We start from the raw sequence: 24,132 nt of genomic DNA, 5'->3' as shown, positions 1-24,132 counted from the left end.
CACTGTGCATGGATAATAGTGGATCGTTGAATTGATTTATCGATCCAGATCGATGTATCATTACACCCCTAATATATAGACTTAAGGTAAGGAATGCACGTTGTCATGTTTCTACCTGAGTGTCTGCATTGAGGACTTTGATCCTCTGCGTGGACATGAACAAATCAACCTCAGCAGTGGACGGAGGCTCCCCGTCGGGGCTCTGCACAGCCGCAGAGAAACAACAAGAAGAGAACAGAACAGAAGAAGCAACAGGTTGATGAAAGAAATCGAAGGAGAGCAGAGCAGGCGTCACAACTGTTAAGAGCCATCGCATCTAACGGCTACAAATAAAGACTGATGAAAGCAAAAACACAGACGGTGACGCAACCTGCATGCGACAAACAAAAGAGTATAATCAATGTCAATCACATCTGCACCAATGTTCTCGTCTAACACACATTTGTCTGAATCTTTTACATGAAACAGAATCACAGAGAGACAAAGAAAACAAACTAAACTTACCTTTTTCCTGTTCTTTGCCTGCTTCTGAGCAGCCTGCGGTGATCAGAAAGCACAATAGAGACTCAGAAAGACGACAGTATAAGAAAACAGCTTTTTGGGTGCATCGACAACAGCCCAATCGCCTCACTGTAGACTCTCTCCATTCCAAATGCCAAATTAAAGAACAAAAGGACCCTAAAGGTTTATGCTGTGTATGTGCGTGTGGGAGGACAGTGATGTTGCCGTTTATCACATCTGGCATCAGCAGGCTGCCAGAGGCCTCTGCAGCAAACATGATCAAAAGTTTCCTCTTCATCAATGTGACACAACACCACCCTGAAGACAGACAAGCGGCCTCATGTGTTTGTGGCCGACGCCTCATGACAGCTCGGGGTTTGTGTTTTCAAATGTTGGCTTATGCCACCATGTGCTCGCTTAACTGAATCTATGTGGTTTCAAGGTTTCAAATGAATACCTGTCCACTCGCCTTCATCATTAGAGATTTGATTAAAGTGGATTTCATCTGTGAATATTTATATTATATATAATAAATATTATGGTTGTAGGATGTGCAATATCTGAGAGGGTACAGGGGCAATATTTTTAATTTGACATGGTATTGCTCAATTATGAATTTGGGCATTGTGCAATACAAAAGTTACTGACCACAGCATGATTTTATGGGAAAAGTGCAATCTGGGCAGAATTAAGTGCAATATGGGGGGGGAAGTATGTTCTCTTCTGCTGTGAGTGTAAGGAAAGGTAGGGGGGTCTTGTGTGAACGCATGGGATGACATAATGTGTGCTTATGTTTTATGCATGTTTACTGTATGTTTACTGTGTGTTTGTGTGCGCTGTGTCGCCATTTTCGACGACTTTCTCCGATAGGAGACAATAAAGGCTTATCTTATCTCAAAATCAAAATGACCGTAGTTTCTACCTGGATCACTGTTAATGTTTATAGTAACACTTTTGCTTTTTCTGCTATGAGTCAAAACTTAAGTCAAAATGTGTGCTCGGAAAAAAAAAACATTAACATTAAAGTGGCTGTATGTTGGGGTTTTGGACTGGTGGTCTGACAAAATAAGACATTTAATCACATCGGCTTGGGCTCTGGAAAAATGGGCTCTTTTTAAAAAATACTATTTTCTGACATTTGAAAGACTAAACAATTCATGTTGCTTTAAATCTCTTTAAATGGTGATAATCAGACCTCTATTAAAGCTGACACATACCGCTAACTAGTATTTATTTACTCATGAAAAACACAAAATTGTTAACACTGTTGTTGAGACCCTCCCAGATGCCCTCGAAGCCCGGTGCAAACATTACAATTGGCTCGTTCGAGATGAGCCAGGACTGCGCAGAATCAATTACCGGCAATCGCCGCCCAATGCATGCCGGTTAGATTTGTATCTGACTTGAACCCGACTTGCTCCGACGTCATGCACACGTGGTCAACCTCACGATCAACATGACGACGTTCAATACAAGTACTTTTAAGTGATTTTGGATTGATATTGATTTGAAGGCTTATTCTGTGTTGCGTGGGTGATGGTGATGTTTAGTTGTCAGAGAGACTAAATACATTGAGATTACAGATCATCTACGGTCTGCTGTATATTAACATCAGCAACAGATCGGGTGTAGAGCATTTCAACAGGCTACTCTGTAATAATTAAAACAATTGGAGACTGCAGTGCTTACAAGCTGATATACGTGTCTGATAACATTTTAATAAATCAGAATCGGACCTAACAGGATGTGAGTGTTTCTGTGACATCAAGTTCAGACTGAAGGCTGCTTGAAACGGCTGTAAACTGTCCGACTTGACCGCAGCTTTTTTTTCACGGCCCCCGGCTGCTGCCGCATGCTCCCGCCCACTTTACAGGCGAGATGCAGCTCATCTCGAACAAGCCTAATGTTTCTCATTTTAACCACGCCTCTCAGCATCATCATGATCTCAAGATGGACTCCTGACCTGTGGTGGGCGTCGCATCATGTCACCGGCACAGTGCTCACTCAACATACAACATCAACAAAAAAATACATTACATCACTTCCAGCAAACAATAAGGAGAGCAATAAGAACACAACAGCATTGCTGATCTGTTTCAAATAGTCTCTGGTCTAGCAGCTATAAACAAAGAAACGGTCAGCACGTTAGTGTCCCGTTCCCTACTGAGCCTGTAACCGGTAGGCCACAAACCAGGGTTTCCCGCAGCACTTTGCAGGTCGGGCGGCCTGCCTAAGCTGGGGAACCCCACCGCCTTAACTAGGTCGTCAAAAAAAAATAAAAAATCTCGTACAATAGCACGGACGTGCTTCACACCGCCACACGGCCGAAATGAGAGAAAGAAAAAGAGACGTGGTCCGTCGCTGTCTGGAGGATAACTAGCCAGTTGATATCGCGCGTGTGTCCGTGAGAACAATCGCCAATTCACCGTTGCGTCGGAGTTTGTCAACAAATGTGCGGCAGCCAGGGCATGCCCAGGCAGAGACGGGGTGAGTGGAATTACCGGAGTGCTGGCATACGGCAGGCAGAGAGCATTTATATATGTTTCTCTGTCCTATTCTTCACATCAGTGAGGCTTTCTTCTCTTGTTTTCACGAAGTGAATACATGACGAAGTGACTAGAACTATCCATCACCTCTCGTGCGTGGATTCTCAATGTCCCGGCTGTTAACCCGGGCTTTGAGACACAGCTGTTGTCTGATAGTTAACACACGGTTAGTTAGCGTAGTTATACACAGTGAGATTACGTGTCCTGTTTTTATTTCACGCATACTATCTGCTGGAGTGTGTGAAGCTATGGGCTGAGCTCTGTTAACTCAGCGCTGTTTTGGTGAAGAGTTGTCGGGCAAAGTGGAAGAGTGCGTGTCACGGAGGATAATGGGAGCAATGCCAGTATAACTGTTATAGCACTTTTTTTGCAAATAGTTTAATGAGCTTAAAATTGCATATTTCAACTGTTATTTTGAAAAGCTGGTTATTTATTTAAATTAAATTAAATATTTAGTGTAGTGATGACACTGTAGACACTGATGTACCCCCCCCCCCGCCAGTCCGATGGCAAACATAACACATTTTCTGCGGGAAACCCTGCAAACGTTATCATCACTTCACTCAACTGACTTTAGCAGTTTAGATAACAGACACTCGACTGTCCTGCTGTTATTACAGACATGTGAACTAACCACCGACATTGGACTCACGGCTGTGCACCGCTGCAGAATGAAACGGCAAATCAGATTAATTTACAGCCAGAACGCAGTGCTGGATCATTCCGTGATTAACCCCTGACTCACTATGTAAATGTACTGTACTCTAACTTAGTAGACATTTTTGGTACTTGTACTTTCCTAAAGTATTCCTATTTTATGCTACTTGGTACTTTTACTTCACTACAAATCAGAGGCAAATATTGTACTTTTTACTCCACTACATTTGTAAAGCTGCCAGCTTTAGTTACTTTTCAGATTACAATTTGTTATACCCTTCCTGTGCAGTGAAAACCATGTAAATCCAAATGTGGTAATTTTGAATTAGAATGTTTGAGTAACCGAACCCCTTCCTCAGTTCCAAACACAGAAGTTTATAGAATTTAAATTTGGGGGAGAGAAAAAAAAAAAAAAAAAAAAAAAAAGAAGAGAAAAAGAAGAGGTACTCTGTATCAGCCACTTCTTCGAGTCGCATCACTGCCTCCCTGCAAGTGAGATGCCAGCTCACCCAGCCTGTGAGACAGTGATCTAAAAATGACTGTGTATCCCCTCACCATTACACCGTCTCTGAATGTCTCCCTCCCTGTAGGTTTCTCAGACCTTAATGGAGGCAATGTCCTGGATCTGTCAGTCAACCGTCCAGACAGCAGAGTTCGGCTCAGCTCCTCTAACTTTCTTCCCTTGCCTCTCCAAAATGCCCATCTCTCCCGCTCACACAGTTCTATGTCTGAATGCTACACTGTCCCTGTAAGCCATCTTTCACACTCACTCCCTGACACCAGCTGCCCTCAACTGACTCCAGCTACATTCACACAGGGAGCGCAAATGTGTTTTTTGGTGTTACCAAAAATCATCACTGGATATTTCTTCTTATGTGAATCCATGTGAAATCATGCATGATACAAGCCACATTTACATGTGCTGATGTACTTAATGTTTTATCACCATGATCGGAGTTAGAAGTATTTTTCCTTTGCGTGATGCATGGGACATCATGCAGTGCAACTGGAGCAGAAAGCGTGGTCTACAGTCTCCACGGCCTCACAGCCTGGAACACACACACACACACACACATATATACACACACATATATACATATATATATATATATATATATATATATATACATACATATATATATATATATATATATATATATATATATATATATATATATATATATATAAATAAATAAAACATCCAGTGGAGCCGCGGAGGAGCAGTGATGTGTGGATGATGAATTGTGCACAAACCCGGACACTTTTTTGCCCGCTGGCTGTGTTGCCTGCTGAGGGTTTCTGACTTTAAAAGAGCCAAATATGAAACAAACCACAGTTGCATCACTGATGATGTGTCCAAGCGTGTTAAAAAATGTATCTCCAAACCGAGGAGCTGCGGGTTTGATCTTTGAGCCCCTTGAGGTCATTGAGTGACAATGCACGTCATGGTCGATACGAAAATAAAAGCTTACCTCATGTTTGATTAACAGATTCTTTGATGAGTCATTCTCTCCTCAATCACTCAGCATCCACACATTTAAAAAAAAATATCTTTGGATCTACACGATTCACATAAATGACCTGGTTGACATTAAAAGAGTCCAAGTTTTTTATTGCTGGGCCATTCCATCAAATGGGAATAACCTAGATGCCTTGTTTCACCCAAATTCAGCCTAATGTATTTGGAATTTTTTGGGCTGGCGTAAGAATAAACCGTTTACTTTTTATCTCCAGAGCACTGAACTTGTACACTTTTTTCTATGCCAATATATAAAAAGGTATAGATCAATATTTAGCCTTTGAATTGGAGAGGTTCAACAGAGAGAAAGAATGTACTATTGGGTATTGTTGGCAGATTCTTGAACGTGACCATGTTGTCAAGAAAGAGGCTGTGTCCGAAATCACTCCCCATTTACTGGAGAATCTCTAGGCACCTCCTGATTTGATTAGATTCTGGCTACAATGCGATGGACAAAATGATTGTCGATTATTATTATTATTATTATTATTATTATTATTATTATTATTATTATTATTATTATTATTATTATTATTATTATTATTATTATTATTATTAGCAGCCATCCGGAGAGCTCCGCCTTTGAACGTACACATGTTCCACCAAAACGCAGAGGCTATTTTGCAGCGGCACCGTGGCTCCATCCGGCGCCGCCCAAGACGATTGTGAGTAGTTTAGAGAAATGCCAATAAACCAGAGCATGTTTTTCTCCCATCCCGGAATGCTGTGTGGACTAGCCAGACCCTCCCCCGCAGCGCTGTGGGGGAAGGTCTGACAACACGAGACTATAAAGAAAATAGTGAGTGAACGATGGAGTGATCTCGGACCCGGCCACATATTGTCCTGTTCTTCCTCCGCTACGATATGACTGCAGGATGAAATCAAATAAGCTGGAGCTTGCACTCACCCGGACTCTGCTCATGGCCTCCTGTGCCTGCTGCATGCGGGCGCTCTTTGTGGGCGTCCTCTCTGAGAGCAGGTGGGTGCAGCCCAGGTAGGTCGCTGCAAAGATGATGCCGTCGATAAGGTCTTCGGGGTCGCACGGTCCCGGGACTGCATGAACCACATGCACTCGTTAGGCACATTTACACACAAATGCATATAACATACTGGCACACAAACATATTACATACAGATTATAAAGTGAAGATATGGCAATGATCTAAAAAAAATTTTTTTTTAAAACTATACACATCTACAATATACAGTAGGTACGTTTTTTTATGTGAGAACACAGCCATGACCATAAAAGAAATGAAACGTAAGGGACTGTAACATGTAATATTCATCTTTATGTCAACAGATGAAAAGAATGGAGATGGAGCTGAGAATAATATTAGGATTTTTATATGCAGGTCCACTCACCGTCCACAAATGTTGGAAACGAAGGAAGAGATCTGCGAAGCTGAGAAGGCACAAAAAGGGAAACCGCCATCACCATCCTTATTATTTCTACTCATGTACTGCAGGTCTCTCATTAAAAATCTGCTTCTAAGACTTTTACTGCTGCCAGCCATTCAGCTGCTGGCAGATTAACAGGTGTTAATCTGCCAGCAGCTGAATGTAAAAGATGCCTGCCTTTGCTAAACATTTCATCCATGTTGCAATAGATTCAGTGAGTGCCCACTTTTTAGCCAGTACTAGTTTACATTTCGGCAAATTGACAGCATTAAAAGTATGAGAATTAGCTTTTAGAGGTTCCCTGTTTGAAATGTAATAATGGATTTGCAGACAACTAGAGATGGTCCGATACCATTTTTTTTCTTCCCGATACCGATTCTGATACCTGAACTTGCGTATCGGCCGATACCGAGTACCGATCTGATACCAGTGTGTCATATATTTGATTATGTTTTAACAACTGTATACTACTATCCCTGTATGGATGTGATATGATTTCTATCTTTGTTGTCAGTCTGGCTCAGGTTAAACTCTTTGTGAAACATGAACAAACACAAACAATGAATGCCACAGAACTTTCTTTAATTATGCAGTTTGACAGTCAGTTATAACGGAAAAAGAACATAAATAAAACTACTTTAACGTAGATTTTCTTTAGAAATACTGGTATCGGAACATCTCTACAGACAACTGTCACTGGATTACTTTGATACTGTTGAAAGCTTCAAGAGTTATTAGAAAGGTCTCTTTTTCTATATTATATTTTATGGATTTCTGGATGTTTATTGGCTCACCTCCTGGACAGAGGGCTGCTGTGGAGGAGGCTGTGGCTGAACTTGAGGCCGCGGCCGCTGAGCTGGAAGCTGCTGCTGATGTTGATTCTGTTGTTGATGCTGATGTTGACGTTGGTGATGCGGATTCGGCGGCATGTGTGTGTAGGGTTGCGGCTGTGTGTATGCCTGCGGCGGCCTCGCCGTGTCCCTCTGCTGTGAATGGTGGCCGTGGTGGGGGTGATGGCTGTGTTGGGGCTGCTGTTGGGGATAATGTTGAGGGTGAAGTGCTCTGGCTGACTCAACTCTCAGCGGACTCTCCGGCTCCCGAACTGGAACTGAGGCGTAGCGGCATGGAGACTCAGACGCCGACTGACCGGGGGAGTGAGGAGAAGACTGAGAGAAGGAAACGGAGAAAAAATAAAATAAGAGCGTTTTTGTATATACTCCTTTTAAAACTGCAATGCATCTACAGCAACTCAGTTGACACCTTATTCAGAGGATACGTGATTCAGGATTTGGGCATTAATCCAAGTAACACAAAATGAAATGAGAGCCAGGGATGTAAATGTTGCTGTAAAACTTCCCGAAAGCAATAAAAATCTAATTTAAATTATTGCAACACTGCAGACCAAACTCCTTGAGCAATGTCACTTATCGGCACAGCCTTAAAGGGATAGTTTGGATATTTCGAATGGGGGTTGTACGAGTTCTTCTCCCCAGTTTGGAGAAGCAGGCAGGAGTACCGACACGGAAGCAGCAAGTAAAAAAAGCCCACTTAAAAAAATGGTGTACGCTATATTCAGAATATTTTCCTCGCTTTATTTTGCCTTCAGACAGCCCTTACAAATAGTGACTGAAGCCATTATATCCATCTATGCTCTCTTCAAAGCCACCAGACTCCTCGTGCTTGTCTACTGCTGCCTCAATCGGTTAGTTTGTTTGGGTTGTTTTGTGCCTTTGGTGTTCAAGGGCCCTATTTTAACGATCTAAGCGCACGCTGTGAAGCGCCCGGCGCAGGTGCGTTTAGGGCGTGTACGAATCCACTTTTGCTAGTTTGACGGTGGAAAAAAGGGGCCGTGCGCCAGGCACATGGTTCAAAAGGGTTGTACTTAGTGTCGTCATTAATCATAGGTGTGTTTGGGGTGTAACATGCAATAAACCAATCAGAGCGTCACCTCCCATTCCCTTTAAAAGCCAAGCGCGTTTGTACCTTGGCGCATTGCTATTATTATGATGGAGGATTTGCTAAACAGGAAGGAGAGATTTTCAGGAGAAGAAAATGATCTGCTCGTGCGTGAAGTGAAAGCGCGCGAGCAGATCATATCAAAATACTATTTCACATTGAAATATTTTTATTTTTAATCTTCTGCATGTTTGTGTGCACGAGCCTAGGCGCAATGAAATGCTGCGTTATTGACTTCAGACCAGGTTTTTGTTGGTCAATGTTAGATCACTTTCCGCTGCCTCAAGATAGCAATACGCCAAGAATGCACCTGAACACACCTTCCTGTAGAACCAGCATGCCCATGGGCGCAAAGATGGGCGCAAAGATGGGCGCAGGTGCATTTGCTATTTAAACGACGCGGGCGCTGGACGGGAAATTGACAACTGCGTCGATCTTAAACTAGCAAAGACACTTGCGTCGGGCTTTGCGCTGCGCCGGGTTGCAAGATAGGGCCCAAAGAGTAAGTGCAGAGTCACAAAGATTTTAATTTATGGAAATTATATTGTATTAAAAAACCTGATTAAAGAACAATCCATCATTAACAGCATAAATATTCTGAGGGCTGATCTGCAAAATAATTAGCAGCACTTTGGGGGGTTTCTCCCCATTTTTATGACGATTTGATGAATCGTTTTCTGAGCGGTCACCAAAATGAGAAAACCCTTTAAACTGTAAACTGTGCAAAACAGGAAAACCAAGAATTGATGTTAAAAAAGAAAAATCTGTGGAAACCAATTTTCTCATTTTAAAGAATCTACTTTTTTCCAGGAGGTGCTGAGTCCAAAGAACTGTTACCCTGATTGTATCTCCCAAAGCCACACTGCTCCCATTTCCAAATGTCTTATTTATTACGCAATGAAGAAAGTGCAACATCAGCTACAGTGTAGGCTAAGCAAAACTGTTCTGATGAGCCAATTTAGTTTTGAAATGTTGCAATTTTTTTCATGTAATACATAAGCAATTTTAACAGGATGTGGCTGCGAGTCCTTTGGAGATATATCTTACATTAAAAAGAAAAACAGTAAGCTTTAAGGATGACTTTAGTCATACTTACATGGTCAGCTGTAGTCGGCAGTGGGTATACCTCCTCTGTGGGACTGACCTCCTGCCTCATCACCCAGATGGGCTCCACAGGCTGGTCAGGTGTGTAGGGGGAGCGCACCGTCTTAGTCTTCACCTCCTCAATCGCCTCCTTAATGTCTTTAATCGCCAGGCTGATGGCGTCTCCTGAGCCCCTTGAACCTTCTTCCACTTGGAGACTTACTGCACTCCGCTCTCCTGAGCTGCTCTGCCCAGAAGAGGGGCTCTTGGCCTGGGTTTCTGCTTGTCTGGGCGCCTGCCGGCGACTTTTGGGAACGGGACTTTGATCGGCGCTGTCCCCCTCGCTGTCAGACTGTCCGTCATAGTGGTGCAGCCGGCAGCCAACGGAGCGGTCCAGAGGGGAGTGATGTGAGGCGCGCTCTCTGCCCTGCCTTGGTGCATAATGGGAGCCCCTGGTGGGGGAGCTTGGCGCCCCTTTTTGTACATTCTCCTGTCTATGGCTGGTAAAGGGCTCTTGCCGGGACTCCTGCTTGGCGGCCTCATTAGTCTCAGTCCTCCAACCAGACTGCCTGCGAGGTTCTCTGTGTAACTCGGGGTAGGAGGTCTTAAGGGGCTCAGGAAAAGAGTTAGGATGGGATTTGGGCTCCGAGTACGACTTGTAGACAGGCTCTGGGTACGATTTTTGGTGGGACTCTGTATAAAAGTCTGCATAGGTTTTCGGATAGGAGTCAGAACGGGAAGTAAAGTGAGACAGCGAGCAAGACTCCGAGCAATCATCATCTTCATCTTCAGGCAGCAGATCGTTGTCGGGCACAGGGCTCATGCTGGTGTCCTCACTGAAGTGGTCCAGCTGGGGGAAAGGTGGAACCTCCGGGGACGAAGGAGGAGTCGGTGACTGGAGTGGCGGCGGGCTGTGGAGAGGTGCGTCCATACTAAGCGAGGCGGCGCTCTCCGTGTCAGAGCAGAGATCAGTGATTTCGCTTCCCTGAGCTGCTATGTCCTCCGCTACATCCTCCATCGCTTCTTCCTGATCCTCCTCCACTCGCTCTGCCCCTTCCTCTGCTCCGTCGTCGACTGTCTGCACGTCGTTATGGCCGCAGCTGGAGTGACCTGGGGTTGGGCGGTGGTCTTCATCATCCTCCCCCTGTTCTTGATCTTTATCATTCTCCTTAACTTCCTCCCATTCCTCTTCACACTCTACTTTACACTCCTGGAGGTCCTCTTCTGCCTCAGCAGGCGGAGTGTGCTGGGGGTGAAGTTGCATGTTTTGGGTTGCAGGACCAGTTGAGAGGTGGGTGGGGGTGACAACGGCGACGGGAGTCAGGTGAGGAGATCCCCTGTCCTGCAATTGGTTGGTTACAGGATCGTCTGACGAACGTTGCTGTACCTGCACCTCTGCTGGACTCTCCCTCTCATCCGCAACAGGCGAAGAGTCCTGCATTTCTCTGACTGGTTGCCTCGGTCTGTGCCCTCTGAGTCGGGGGTTGGGGTCGCCATGACGGCGGTAACGCGTGACAGCAGGGCGGGGTTGCTGGACGGGACGGGTCTCAGGGTCTCGGCTCTCGTCCCCATCTGGCCTGGAAGGAGCTGCCGCCAGGCCCAGACCAGGATTCTGAGCCTGGCCCTGCCCTGATGGAGGCCGCCGGCGATGCCGATTGGGTCCGCGACCTGTGGGTGGTTGGTGTTGGTGAGGAGGCTGATGATGATGGTGATGATGATGGGGATTCAGTTCCCCATCCTGGTTGAGCATTTGACACGGCCTCCAGGACCGACGTACAGGAGGTTCCCCGAGAGACATCCCGTTGGGCTGCCTGCTCCTCGGAGCCACCTTGTGCTCCTCGCCTGCTTCCCCGGATGCCTCTTCCTGATACCTTTGGCTCATGGCTGGGGTGTGATCCGACTCCAATTTTCAGAACACGCTCCCCTTATCTCCAAGAAAGCCCCGCTCATAGCACAGCCTGGAAGAGACGGAGACGGGGTATAAACAGAAAAAGCCTAATTACACACATAAGAGGTCCAAGGAAAGTTTACAGGTAAAACAGAAACATTATTAGGGCCTAGATATTTGAATATTAATACCTCCCCCGAACAGGCCAAAATGTTTCCATATCAATCAGTATTCAAAAGTTGCATTGATTAATTTTGATTACTGATTCATCTGTTGATTATGTTTGATCAAACATTTAGGCAATTGAATGTAAGGAAACTAAAAACTAAAAATATTTTGAAAATCGATAAATCAAAAATGTCAAACGTTCTCAGGTTTTAGCATCTAACAAATGAGGATTTGCTGCTTTCTTGTTTCATATTGTAAATTGAATGTCTTTAGGTTTTTTACTGTTGGTTGGACAACACAAGCAATATAAAGACATCACCATGTAGCTGGAATATTGGCTTTTTGTAATATTGTTTGACATTCTTTAAGATTATTTACCGATTTAGTAAGCTTCACATCACTGTCAAATCGTCTAACAACATCTGAAACCCCCTTTGAGGAGTCGGAGAGATTGGCCAGGTATACGGATATGTGAAAAAAGGCAGAGTTTGAACTTCTCTTGCAAGCTCTATTTATCCATTATTCACACAACTACTTCTGCAGTTGTCCACATTTGTATGATTGATTGTACACATTGGGAAAACAGCTAGCAAAGACATTCCTAGAGCTAGATCAGGGGATGCAGCAAAGAAGAGCCCAATTCCCCCTTTTCACTGCATGGCTCTTTGTTGGTTTTCCATTGGCAAAAGTTGTGGAAAGTACCTGGTTGTTATTTTTGGTACCACCTCGGTCGAGGTTCACACACACACACACACACACACACACACACACACACACACACACACACACACACACACACACACTTTTTCTTCTTGCAGTTGTTTGCAAATGTTTGTAGGCTATTTCCACCAATCGACTGAACTAAAACTTAACTGAACATAGCCTTTGTCGCACACTCAATCTGACGTATTCTTGATTTCATCAGTGTTTCTGCCAGGTTTGAATTCAGAAAAGAAAAAAGTACATAAAAAGGAAACATTACTGGGATGTTGGGCTATCAGGCCGGGGACTCCCTGTCTCTATATTGCTAATAGTAAAAACCTAAATCCTCTGGGATTCATCTGGCGTGCAGCGCACTTTAATCTGTACCACATTCATCCGTTTCACCAGCAGCTGGCAGACGGCACAGGACAGGAAGAGAGGAAGGACGAAGAGGATGAGGCAGGGCAGAAGAGCAAGGAGGGACATCTCTCTGGTATCAGATAAGACCTGACGGAGAGAGACGGATAGGGCAGCAATCTGAATAATAAATGCCCTCTGTGAGTAAGAATCCCAGTTTGGATATTTATTTAATATGACGAGGCTATCAGGGTACCCATCAGTTATCCCAGGCTTCCCCGTGTCTGAGGTCAACACGCTGGAGGACACGACAACGCAATTCTACTATGCTTCAGGAATAATAAACTGCTTCCAGAAAAGGTCACCAATGGAGACAACTGTACAGCCGTATTTTAAGAAAGGAAAAGGCTAAGGCTGGCCTACATGAAAGCTTACAAGCATTTCTCATTATTGCTACTCCATGTTTCACCGAAGCTGCTTTCATGAGTTATTTATCTGACCTTAATGATCAGAGGAATCCATAAATATGTGATAGTATACATGAGACATCTACATTTTTCTCATTAAGATTCCTTCAATCAACTCTGTGCTGAACATCTCAACTACTGTAGACAAACCATTATTGTTGTTTTTATATTGGGATTATTACACATTTCTGGAAGAATTGTCTCAAGTGTTTCCCTTAGTCTTTTGCTTAAAGATGTGACTCAAGTTCAATTTGTTCAAATTGTTTTTCGTGAGGAAATCTTGAAAGAACTGCTAATAAGATTTGATTCTTAACATGCTTTATAAGTGAATACTGGATCCTTTTGAATTTTCATTCTTGCTTTCATCTCATCATCACTTCACTTATCGACTTGTTTACAATTGATTTGATTGCGTTCATGTGAGTGGGTTTCTTGTAACCTTAGTAAACTAATGATAAACTCACTGTCAATTAGGGCTGGGCGATATGGAGAAAATCAAATATCACGATATTTTTGACCAAATACCTCGATATCGATACCGCAACGATATTGTAGTGTTGACTATTGGTGCTTTCACAAAATATTTGCACAATGAGATTTTTGATAAATAATCATCAGTAATGTGGATATAATGACTAAGTGGGTAAAGGCAAATAATAGAACAGTTACAACAGTCTGGTACGTTCAGAAAATGACATCACTTTACTGTAATGCAGCCTTTAAAACCAGGAAAAGACACCACTTATGCCATATTACGATATTACGATATCCAAAATCTAAGACGATATCTAGTCTCATATCACGATATCAATATATTGCCCAGCTCTACTGTCAATTACTGCAGCTCTGATGTGGTTGTCATCTTACATGTGTAGATGTATAAATTCTAGACTTTTAAAATGTGGACGCATTGGTTCAAAAGGTTAATGTGGATCCTGTACCTCAACTGCTGGGGAGGGAACATGAAGGGACGCAGCAGGAGCGAGGGTGGACTCCCAGGGTGGCTAATGTACCTCTCTGCCTGGAGTTTAGGACTGGACGGCAATGATTGGGTGACACACGGGGGGGGGGGGGGGGTCACAGATGGCCCTGACAGCAGGGCAATGAAACGTCCAGGCCTGTAGAGCTGTGAGCCGAGCACCGCTCTTCCATCTGTCAGGCTGCAGTGAAAGCCGCAGGGTGGGGGATTTACTAGCCCATTAACTTGCTGATCTTATACTGACAGAGTCAGACAAGCACACTCTGGCAACAACAAACGTGTGCTATACATCTAACAACGCAAGCATTGATTACTATCTATTCACTAGCCTATAACTTTCTCTATGTTATGCCTAAAATCAGGCCTTAATGACTATGTGAAGCAAATAACACAACATTTTTGATTGCATTTCGGATGCAACCGAATATTTTCATTATCTGTGTACATGTCATTTATTTTATTAAACAGATGATATAGAACCACACAGTCTATTAAAATGTTATAAAGCTCTAGGCAATGCCAATAATATGTTGACATTTTGGGGCTGCCCAGACTATTCTATTCTAGACTATTCTAGAGCATTCACTGTTCATTTTATTTACCCCCAACAATCAAATAAGATCAGAAAACTGAGAATCGGTTCCAAATTGTCCGAGCCGTATGCCTACGAGCTTATAAATTTCTTGTATCGATGCCGGCATGTTTTTCTGACAGTTGTGCAATACAAACAGTGACGTCAAACTCCAGCGTCCACACTGCTGAAAACTTGCAGCATAAAGGAGTCATTGGCAGAGAGGCAGAAACGGTCCAAAGCGTGGCTTCATTTCACTAAGAAAGATGGAAACCATGCTGCTTTAATCTCTCTGACAATTATCATTTCAAGTAAGGGAGGAAACACCAGCAATATGCTGAAACATCTTTCTACGCGACATGGGCTTAAACTCCAGAAATGCCATGTATTTGACACTCTTCACGAGTGCCACTACTTCCCAACCGAGCAGCAGTCCGTTACCCACACAGGCAGGCTAAGCAGATTTTTTTCTTTGACTAAGAAACCTAAAAAAAACCGAATCATATGCAAATATTCTCTCGCTTCATCTACAATGTGTTCAGATAATAAAACCATTACGTTGACGCTGAAAACCTGTGTAGGCCTACGTCTTTTCCCCCCACAGAAAATTAATCAGGATTCAATAAGGGAATCAATAAAGAATCGGACCGATAAGCAGAATCGATAATGGCATTGGTATAACTAAAACCTTATCAATTCCGATCCCTATCCACCTGAGCTTTGAGCTAATTTGCACCTGCAGTCCCTGTAGAGCAAAAATACAACACAGTGTTTAAAATAGCAATTTGACAAATAACCAGGAGCAGTAAATATTAAAAATCATCCCGGTGAATCATCAGGGTTTAAAGGTCCTATGACATGCTGCTTTTTGGATGCTTTTATATAGACCTTAGTGGTCCCCTAATACTGTATCTGAAGTCTCTTTTATATAGACCTTAGTGGTCCCCTAATACTGTATCTGAAGTCTTTTATATAGGCCTTAGTGGTCCCCTAATACTGTATCTGAAGTCTTGTTTATATAGACCTTAGGGGTCCCCTAATACTGTATCTGAAGTCTCTTTTATATAGGCCTTAGTGGTCCCCTAATACTGTATCTGAAGTCTCTTTTATATAGACCTTAGTGGTCCCCTAATACTGTATCTGAAGTCTCTTTTATATAGGCCTTAGTGGTCCCCTAATACTGTATCTGAAGTCTCTTTTATATAGACCTTAGTGGTCCCCTAATACTGTATCTGAAGTCTTTTATATAGGCCTTAGTGGTCCCCTAATACTGTATCTGAAGTCTTGTTTATATAGACCTTAGGGGTCCCCTAATACTGTATCTGAAGTCTCTTTTATATAGGCCTTAGTGGTCCCCTAATACTGTATCTGAAGTCTCTTTTATATAGACCTTAGTGGTCCCCTAATACTGTATCTGAAGTCTCTTTTATATAGACCTTAGTGGTCCCCTAATACTGTATCTGAAGTCTTTCCCGAAATTCAGCCTTGGTGCAGAATTACAGCCACTAGAGCCAGTCCCACAATGAGCTTTCCTTAGGACATGCCATTTCTGTGTCTGTAGCTATTGAGGAGGAGAGAGGGGGGCAAGGTGGAGGGTGGGGGTGTGGCCTTGACCAACTGCCACTTTGCTTGTTTGCAAGCCATGATGTCGCTCTCTTTCTCATGGGTGGGCCAAATTCTCTGGGCGGGCAAAGCAGAGAAAGGGGAGGTAACCTTCCTCCATATGACGACATAAGGAGGAGATTCCAGATCAGCCCATCTGAGCTTTCATTTTCTCAAAGGCAGAGCAGGATACCCAGGGCTCGGTTTACACCTATCACCATTTCTAGCCACTGGGGGACCATAGGCAAGCTGCGGGAACTCATATTAATGTTAAAAAACCTCATAAAGTGAAATTGTCATGCCATGGGACCTTTAAATGATCCTGTACAATAATTGTGTTGACATGATGTGGTTACCAGACTGAGCCACTGGGGGGTTACAGTGATCAGGAAAAGACAACATTAAAAAGGTACAAATTAACATCCAAATTACACAGATGGTATCTAGCCTCATATCACACTATTTTTGCCCTTAACCCAGGCCTCAATGCTATACTAACCTTAACAGTTAGCCTCAACTAGTCCCAAATATAACAACTGTTGAAACAATTCGATCGGACGATAAATCGATTAGTCAATCAGCAGACATTAAAAACAACAATTTTAATAATCGATTTACATATTTCAAGCAAAAAAAAGGCAAACATCACCTGTTCTTTTTTGAATTATGCAATAGTGTACTGACCTTGGGGTCCAACAAAGTAAGCAATTTTCCAAGACATCACCATGGGCTCTGGGAAACTGTGACAGACATTTTTCTATTTTCTGACATTTAAATGGACCCATTCTGTACCATTGATCTAGAAAATGCCTGGCAGATTGGCCGATAATTAAAATAATCATTAGCTGCAACTGTCCTCACTTTGGAGGATTCGCCTTATCTTTCTATTCCTGACAGCATGATTCATCCACACACGAGCACACACACACACACGAGCACACACACGAGCACACACACACACACACACACACACACACACACACACAATGTTGGGATGCATCAATAGTCGAATTACTTACATTGTGTTTACATGTAGACTAGGCCGTTGCACCAGAGGGAGAAGATTAATCCATGAACAAGTGCCAAATTGGCAAGTGCTTTTATTGTGAAGGCTTACTGGCTTCTTAAATCCCCCCACGGCTTTGAACGACTGTATTATATTAAAAGGGCAAAAGCCATATTTTTGGGATTGGTACTTATCAGTTAGCCCTGCCTGCGCCCCCGCATTTCAAAGAGCCGAAGTGCCAATTCATAAATTATCATGTTGTTATTCTGGATAAGAAGCACGTATACAGTATATCCTGGGAATCAAATTCACAGGGTCTATCACTGCATCTCTATAATGCCTCAAACGCATGCCATCTGTTCGGGGGAAAAGTGCAGCAAACTGTCACCTGTCTAAATGCCTCTTTCCCTCCTGACGGTCCAGATTAAATCTCTGCAGGTGTCGAATCCGCCATCAGAAAACGACCTGAACACATTCTCATTCCGGCTTCCCCCGCCCCACACTAAACCCGGCTTCCCGTCATCGGCTGCTGGACATGACATTTATTCATTTACCTGCATGTCAGAGGAGGAGAGGCCAGGGTCCGGCTGCTGCGGTACACATCGCCACTGTTCTCGTGCCTGCTCGCTCGGCTTGTCCCTCCAGACAATTTGCTCGGATTAAAGCGGAGAGCTCAGCCCCTCCTTCTGCACCGTGACATCAGAGCGGATTAGCGATGCACAAAACGCCTTTATACAAACACTGCTGATGCTGGTGGTGCAGACACAAACTGTTCTTTACGGCCATGAGTGTAGCCTCATGCCAGCTACTCCATCAGCAGCAGCAGCCTGCAAAGTGCTGCTGTGCACTCTGCCCGCCTGCTGCAACACCACCGTTAGCGGTTCTATTCCCACGGTCTGTCGGTGGGGTCGCTGTTATATGCCTGCGGATCTTCCTGGTCTTATCAGATGCTCCTGAATTACTGACACACCTGAAAGAGCTGGACAATTAGGAAAAACTGGTATCCCGCCAGCTCTAGTTTGTGCACAATCATCGTTTTCACATGTGTAACGTTAGCTAAGAAACCATTCTTAATTTCAGCTCGCATTCTTAATAACAACGAATTAAGCCCCGATAAGCTAACGTCAGCTAAAGTATAGTCACGCATTGCCAGACCATCCTCGACGGCGCCGCGGAGGAGGAAAGTTAGACAAAGAAAGTTAGACAAGAATATTTTTCCTAAAGACAAACGTAAACGCAACATTTAAAAAGGTCGTTTAATAACACTTGCCTCCGTTTTGAGAACATTGCCTGCTTCCTCAAAGACTCCCCAACTGAAACAACAAATATTCCACTCACTATGAACTTGAAAAAAAAAAAGTGGCAATCGGTCCTGCTGAAGATGGCGGCCGGAAGTGACATTACCTCGTCCTTTCCATTCATGGAAAAAGCAAAGCAGCAGGCATATTATTATTAATAATTCAACACTGAATTTTGAAATGGCATTAAGTTTCTTAAGCTAATTAATAATTTAAAAAAAAAAATGTGTATATGTAATTTATCAGCTTCAAGAATTATTTTGAGAGAGTGAGGTTACTATGCCTTTTGCTTTTTTATTATACCATATTTTTTATTGACATTTTATGTCTTACTTTATAATATTTATAACTTAGGCCTTTTTTTACAGAGTGCATTTGATCTAACTAGAACAATTGAATATTCAAATTAATACTTGTGCTTTTCCTAGTATGACATGTCAAAATGTCTGCCTATGGATTCTGGCAACCTTGATTTGTATGTGATACACGTTCCAATAGTTTGGGGAAGAATAGCCTGTAAACACTTGAAACGATAAAATGATTTAAAATTAGATGAATATAAAGAAATTAACTTGTAATAGCAGGCTACGTCTTTGTTCGGCTGAACAAAAGAGTTACAACTTGGGAAACAACATTTTTTATTCAGCAGCAGGTGGAATATTTTTCCTTCAAGCTGGATGGAGGGGTCATTGAGAAATATGTGATAGAAGTAGCATAGCATTTCATTGAGTTGTCCAGATAGCTATTCATTTTACAGTTGACAAGATGCATGTGTCAGTTGAATAACTGACACATGCATCTTGGGGTTTGACTTAAAAAACAATTTACACAGGGAACTCAGCTTTTGCAGAATCACATAGCAGCATCATAGCAGCGTTCAGGAAGAATAAAAATCTGCAGGATCACTTAGTTACAGCTAACAAACCACTTAATAACCCGAGAGGGCATGGGGAATTTTTCCAGCACCTTACATGGTTGCGAAATCAATATAATAACTATGTTTTCAAATCTCTATGTCATGGCAATCCAAAGTCCACTAATTGTGTGTATCTAATCAGATGTAAACACTGTGGTCTTCAATATGTGGGTGAAACTGCTAACACTATTTTAACCAGATTCACCCAACATAGATACAACATCCTTAGAAAGAAAAAGACCCACACACATCTGGTTAAACACTTTCTGTTACGTGGCTGGCATTCGGTCCAAGCCACCGTGATTGAATGCAATCCGAGACGGAATAAAACTCAGAAACTTAGAGCTGAAAAAATTTGGATTTCTAAATTGGACACCAAACATCCTAGAGGTCTCAACAAGGTTTAGGTGCACTAAATCTTTTTAATTTAAAATCTTTTTCCCCCTAACCCTGTATCAATTTGAAGGAACCAATTGTGTGTGATTCGGTCTGCCCATCATTAGTTGCTCAAGTTTAAATGTTTTAAAAGATAGCAAGAAACACATTTCTTAGACCTGTACAAATAAGCCACATGTCAAACATTTCTTTTCAATAATCTCACATTCCACACATTTTTTAAATTTCATTTCATGAGTGAAAAGTGCTGTTTTTTATCTAACAGGTAGGTATGTGTTCATCTTAATTTGTATTTTAAAGTATTAATTAACAGGTTGGAGCAGTTTCAATAAAATCTTTAAAATGCAAATGTATGCAGGAAGGTTCTCCTCTTCCTTGTAAAAATCATATAAAATCATTTCATTCCAGGCCTGTTGGTCTTGTTATTAGGCAGACATGTCTGATAAATCTGAAGCAGGAGCACGGCGTTTGCGGGTCTTCTGGCATGATAATCCAAGCACGTTTCAGTGCCGCTTAATGCCTGGTAGAGCAGATCAATAGGGCCTGTGTCTGTACATTGTTGATCCCCTGTCACACATTCTCAAGTCACATGTGCCCTTCTACCAGAGCAGCCGTTACCGTGACAACAATATGTGATGGAGGATGGTGATAGTGTGGAGTAGTAACCATAGCATCCAATCTGTGATTGCTATCACTGCAGCCACACATATTGAATCCCACACAAACAGCTTGCACACTTGAGTACAATAGATTACAGTCTGTGAACTTTTGGCTGAATGTGGAGGCGTGTGACACATTTTAAGTCCTGAGCCAATGAGTGCAGCATGCAGAATCAGGTCATCAGAATGTATCCGAGGTCATGTCTATAGCCTATATTATATGCCAATGAAATAGTCCAATTCACTGCTGGTCTATTTCCAGAGAAGACATCAATAATTTGTGGCCCTCTCTGCATACATGGAGCAGGGTATACTGTGCGTGTCTTGTCTTTAGTTGTGAGCACAGACTGAACCCATTACTGGAATTAATGCACATTAATGTTTCATCCCAGCCCATTACAGAGATATCTCTTATCACGCAGAAAACCCCTGGCCTATCAAAATGCACACTCCAGATTCCAATGTGTTCATGAGACAGCCGAGCTTTGTTTTCAGTCTGACTGCAGGTGGCACTCTTCAGCGGGATTTCTGGGATAAAGCCTGACATCTGACATCGTGGTCCCTTCCCTTCCACAATCTATTTTGCAAGGGCAATGTGGCTGCATCCCGGGCTTAGTGCCGCCCAGGACGGTTGTGATTGGTTTAAAGAAATACATACAAGCCAGAATGTTTTTTTTTCCTCCTATAGATTGGCAGTGTAGCCAGACGATACCCCAGCGTTGACACAGATAGGTCTGGCAATGTGAGACTATTACACATGTAACACTTTTATTTTATTTTATTTACTGTCAATATTGACCTTTATTTATGCAGGGAAGTTTCACTGTGAGCAATGTTTTATATATTTTTTTAGGAACACCCTGTTCACATTCACACAGTTCCACACCTGGAAGCTGTCCAATACAGAAAATAGTCTTAACTTCTGTCCACTGAGCATGGCCATTGGATTAGTTGGGGGTTAAGGGCATTGCTCATGGGCACATGTACCCTGGGGGTAATGAAACCTGCTCTTGGTGAAGGCCACCCTGATACAATTGCAGTATTGCAGAGTTGCATATGCATAATATGCAATATGAAAAATAAAGCTGTATACTTATCTTTTGAAGAACAATAATTATAACACATTTATAAAGATACATAACACAATAAAACAGGATTGTTGAACTCAAAATGTTAACTGTAGTTAACGGTATTAGTCTGTTCACATCAGATAATGAACTGTAAAATAAGAAAGCAAAGTATATCAGGATGTTATTCCTTGACTCTCATATTGACATAGTACATGTAGTAATATACATATAAAATGAGTAACTGGATGATTTCTATCAGCTTGTACAAATGTAATAAAGTGTATGGTTTGCAATTTTCCTCATATAACTTATAATGCAGCCACATGAAGATAGTAAATGGTTACAAAAGGATCATCTGAGACTTTTTTTTAATCTAATTCAGAAAATTACAAGTATCATAAATGTGTTTGTTATATTAACTTTGTTGTACAATTTATAATTACAGGACAGAGCCAGTAATGTGAATGTCTGTCTGCGCTGCTCGTTTTAATTGACAAAGACTTTGTGATTAAAAGTGACATTATGAAATAAAATGGTCATCTGGGAAATAAAAACCACTAGATAAATAAATAAAAAAGCAGGATGAAGTAATGTTTCATAGTATTGAGCTGAGTTTTACAAATGCATTTGATTATTTCACAATTTCGTGGTTATATTACATATTTTCATTGTGTGTTGTTAATGTATTTAATATGGAACATTGTGCGTCTCCATATTAAATGACTTATAAGTGATTATTGTTTCAAACATTTTTATTATGAAGCTTAATTTCAAAAATCAAGTTACAAAATTGTTATTACAGTGCTTCTTTTTTACAGTATGCAAACAAGAAAAGGAAGGGAAATAAGGATAAATAAATAAAAAAAATCCCTTTTAGTTTGTCCTTAAGGATGAACCGGATCCTCTCAAGGTGGAGTGTGTCCATCATCTCCGTGAGCCATATCTTCAGCGTTGGTGCCTCTTTCTTTTCTCCAGAATAAGAGGATACACTTCTTTGCAGTGAGAATTCCATATGCCAAGAAGCACTGTTGTGCCAGTGTCTGTCTCTTTGCGTCATCTAAGATTACTAAAACTGGATCTGGGACAATTTGAATATTTAACACCTTAGACATGAAACTATATAAGATATCACTCCAGTAACCTTGTATTTTGCAACAAAGAACATAACTATGAAGTAAATCACCAACATGAGTGTCACATTTTTCACACAGAGGAGAGAGTTCAGGGAAGATCCTATGAAGTCTTTCTTTGGAATAATGTAGGTGGTCTTTGGTGTTCCCAGAGGAAGGGTGGAGGGCCAGAGGGGCTGTAACCTGCTAGAGGGGCTGAGCCCTCTGGCAGCTAATCACACACTGAGGATAACATGTCATAACTGTATCATGCAAACAATAACTTAAGCATGCACTGCACGTGACACATCCTGGCATGCTTCAGTTATTTATTGAAGCTCTTTCTTGTTGTTTACACAGCCGACCAGGAAATCAAACAGATGAGAGTGATGGAAACTCAAACCATGTTGAAATCTAAAATGGTCTTGGAACTGAATAAATGAATAAATCCATGGGCGCAATCCTTTGAACACAGACAAGACTATTCACTATCTTCTCTCTGTTCACTGTTCTTGACAAAAAACATTTGTATTGTTTGCATCTACACATGAGAATAATCATTTTGTGAGTCATGTTCTCTCCCTTCTCTCATTACTCGGAAGAACACAAACGGCTGTAGTGAGGCTTTCTGGACTTAACCAACCAGGGGAGAATTCATCTCCCCGTCTGAAAGTGTTTATGACACCAACACCTTGTTGATAACTAAAAAGTGAAAGGAAGGTATGAAGGACCGTGTACAAGACGACTGTAAAAAAGGGAGAAAAAGACGCATATAAAGCTGGTCTGACAGATGGATCCCAAATGTGGATGAGAGGGCTCCCTCTAAAAAACATTACGACAAAGCCTGGTCTCACGTAAGCAGCATGCTACATTCTTCTACCTCCCTTGTGCAAAGACACTGAAGGTGTCCAGGATTCCAATTGCTAATGAAAAAAATATTGTACATTGTATGTAATTATGGACACAGTGAATGAACCAGTCCTGTTTCCAACATAAGTCTTTGTTGTGGTGGTATCAAATGTCCATGGTTCATTTGCATTTAAATTAAATTGATGGGAATGTCTGCAGACTTTTCTTAGGTTGCACATATAATTCATATTCACAAATACAGAATGCCTGCAAGCTGTTGAAGGCTGAAGCCAGGAGAAACATTTTAGATGGATGCAAAATGTTTTGACTCTCTACAGGTTAGTTTAGAACATTTGTGTATTTAGGCACCACCACCATTCCAATTACCTCCAGATGGGCTTTTATGGGCATGTTTTCATGTTTTCAATTCAA

General features: G+C 42.2%; 1 protein-coding gene across 2 annotated transcripts in view; it reads right to left on the bottom strand.

The window, feature by feature from the left end:
* Positions 1–18,367, bottom strand: part of LOC116034796 (amyloid-beta A4 precursor protein-binding family A member 1-like) — a 42,140-nt gene extending 23,773 nt beyond the window's left edge. The window contains exons 1-7 of one of the 2 annotated variants that reach the window (XM_031277538.2): positions 17,958–18,367; positions 9,677–11,621; positions 7,419–7,790; positions 6,589–6,628; positions 6,131–6,276; positions 505–537; positions 116–202 (exon numbers count right to left, since the gene is read on the bottom strand). In XM_031277538.2, the coding sequence (XP_031133398.1) occupies positions 116–202; positions 505–537; positions 6,131–6,276; positions 6,589–6,628; positions 7,419–7,790; positions 9,677–11,545 (2,547 nt within the window). In that variant the 5' untranslated portion in view covers positions 11,546–11,621; positions 17,958–18,367. Of the gene's footprint in view, positions 1–115; positions 203–504; positions 538–6,130; positions 6,277–6,588; positions 6,629–7,418; positions 7,791–9,676; positions 11,622–17,416; positions 17,436–17,957 lie in introns of those variants that run through there. The other variant, XM_035991801.1, reaches the window with a different exon arrangement.
* Positions 18,368–24,132: the final 5,765 nt, after the last annotated feature.

This window comes from Sander lucioperca, chromosome 14 (assembly GCF_008315115.2).
Source record: "Sander lucioperca isolate FBNREF2018 chromosome 14, SLUC_FBN_1.2, whole genome shotgun sequence".
In the NCBI taxonomy this organism is placed as follows: Eukaryota; Metazoa; Chordata; class Actinopteri; order Perciformes; family Percidae; genus Sander; species Sander lucioperca.
This window is presented reverse-complemented; position numbering and strand designations above follow the sequence as displayed.